Source organism: Cynoglossus semilaevis, chromosome W (assembly GCF_000523025.1).
Source record: "Cynoglossus semilaevis isolate Cse_v1.0 chromosome W, Cse_v1.0, whole genome shotgun sequence".
In the NCBI taxonomy this organism is placed as follows: Eukaryota; Metazoa; Chordata; class Actinopteri; order Pleuronectiformes; family Cynoglossidae; genus Cynoglossus; species Cynoglossus semilaevis.
In genome coordinates, this window is record NC_024327.1 from 7,832,407 (window position 1) to 7,834,053 (window position 1,647).

General features: G+C 43.5%; 1 protein-coding gene across 1 annotated transcript in view; it reads right to left on the reverse strand.

The window, feature by feature from the left end:
- Positions 1–1,647, reverse strand: part of LOC103397098 (BDNF/NT-3 growth factors receptor-like) — a 174,403-nt gene that overhangs the window by 33,477 nt on the left and 139,279 nt on the right. Inside the window, 2 exon segments of the mRNA XM_025052777.1 lie at positions 882–1,037; positions 1,211–1,383. Coding sequence (XP_024908545.1) covers positions 882–1,037; positions 1,211–1,383 — 329 coding nt within the window.

Consider the following 1,647-nt stretch of genomic DNA (forward strand, 5'->3'; position numbering starts at 1 on the left):
ATTGCCAATTGTAGCATCATCTTTTTTTCACGATGGAACAGGAAGGTGCCCAGGCCAATCAGCAGAAAACCTGCCATCATAAATCCAAATAGGTACAAATCTTCCACATCCTCCACGGAAAGCACGGGCAGGCACACGATCTTCCATCTGTCCCAGGAGTCCAACGTGTAGCCGGCCGGGAAGGTTCCGTCAGGTCAGGCGGGTTCTCCTTTACCCATTTTCATGGTTGAGAAAATTTGATCAATTGCGTTGAGAGACCAGTTGACCAGATCCATCATTTTGATTTTGGAGGAAAATGCAGAGAGAGGCTCCGAGATAGTTTGACAGAGACGGTACAAGACATAGTGCAGTAGCAGGGCAGATAAGGGCAGGAAGGGAGCAAGGGAAAAAGCGTCCGCCTTCTTCGAGAGCAGAAAGAAAGTTTTAAGAAAGTTTTTTATCTAGCTGAAATGGGTAGAGTGTGAAACAAAAGAACTCTTCTGGCAAATATCTGATCTCCTCTGCATTGTGTACTTTAGATGTCACTAATGATGGGTAAATTCACCTTTGGCTAACATGGCAATGGTCAGCATCCAGATCTGTTAATGATGAAGTTGACCTCACAAATGTGATCATTTCATCTAAAAGTGGGCTGAAAGGAACTGTGTAACTGTATGTTCTTTCACTACAGTAACATTATCGTAACAGCACTAAACTTTGCAAATTACAATAGCATTTTAAAGAAAACTGAAGATAAACAAAAGAGTGTATGTGATTCACATACCAAGGTCCCTTAAAACCGGTTTCTACAAGATAGTCTGGACCCCAATCAACCACCCAACAACACCCACCTGTTTTCATACAGTCAAAGACATAACAAATTAACAGGGTTCATTACAAACCTGGTGGCCAGGTCACAATGCACAAAGTGTTGTGATGCCAGGTAGACCATGCCAGATGCGATCTGCTGGGCGATGTGTAGCATCTGAGACTGGGTCAGCTCCACAGGTCGGGTGGTCTGGCCCTTGGCCATGAGGACAGCATCTGGACCATGAGCCCTGTGGTTTTTAATGTATTTTTAATCCATCAATGAATAAGTCTGCTGTTAATCCCTCGGTTTTTGTGATGACATTTAAGAGAAATTGACTTTTTTTTCAATATAACTGCTGCCATTTGGGTGACATTTTTAGGTCTTGATAATAGAGCCAAAAAAAGAAAAACCTGATCTGACCTGAGGAACTTGTTGAGGTCTCCGTGTTTCATGTACTCAAAGACCATGATGAGTGGGTCGCTCTCCACACACACGCCATAGAAGGTGACAATGTGTTCATGTTGAAGATTGGTCAGCAGCTCAGCCTCGCGGTGGAAATCTTTTCTGGCATTTTCACTGGCCTCTTTAAGTGTCTGTGGGTGCAAACACACATACACACACACATCAAAGTGTCAGATAAAAGACATAATGCAATACACTTCTTTTTCTTTCGGCTTTGTCCCTTTTTTTCTTCAGGGGTTGCCACAGCAAATCATTGATTTCCATCTCTCCCTGTTCTCTGCATCTTCTACGCTGACTCCAACTATCTCCATGTCCTCCCTCACTGCATCCATATATCTCCTCTTTGGCCTTCCTCTCTTTCTCCTACCTGGTAGCTCCATCTCTAACATTCTTCT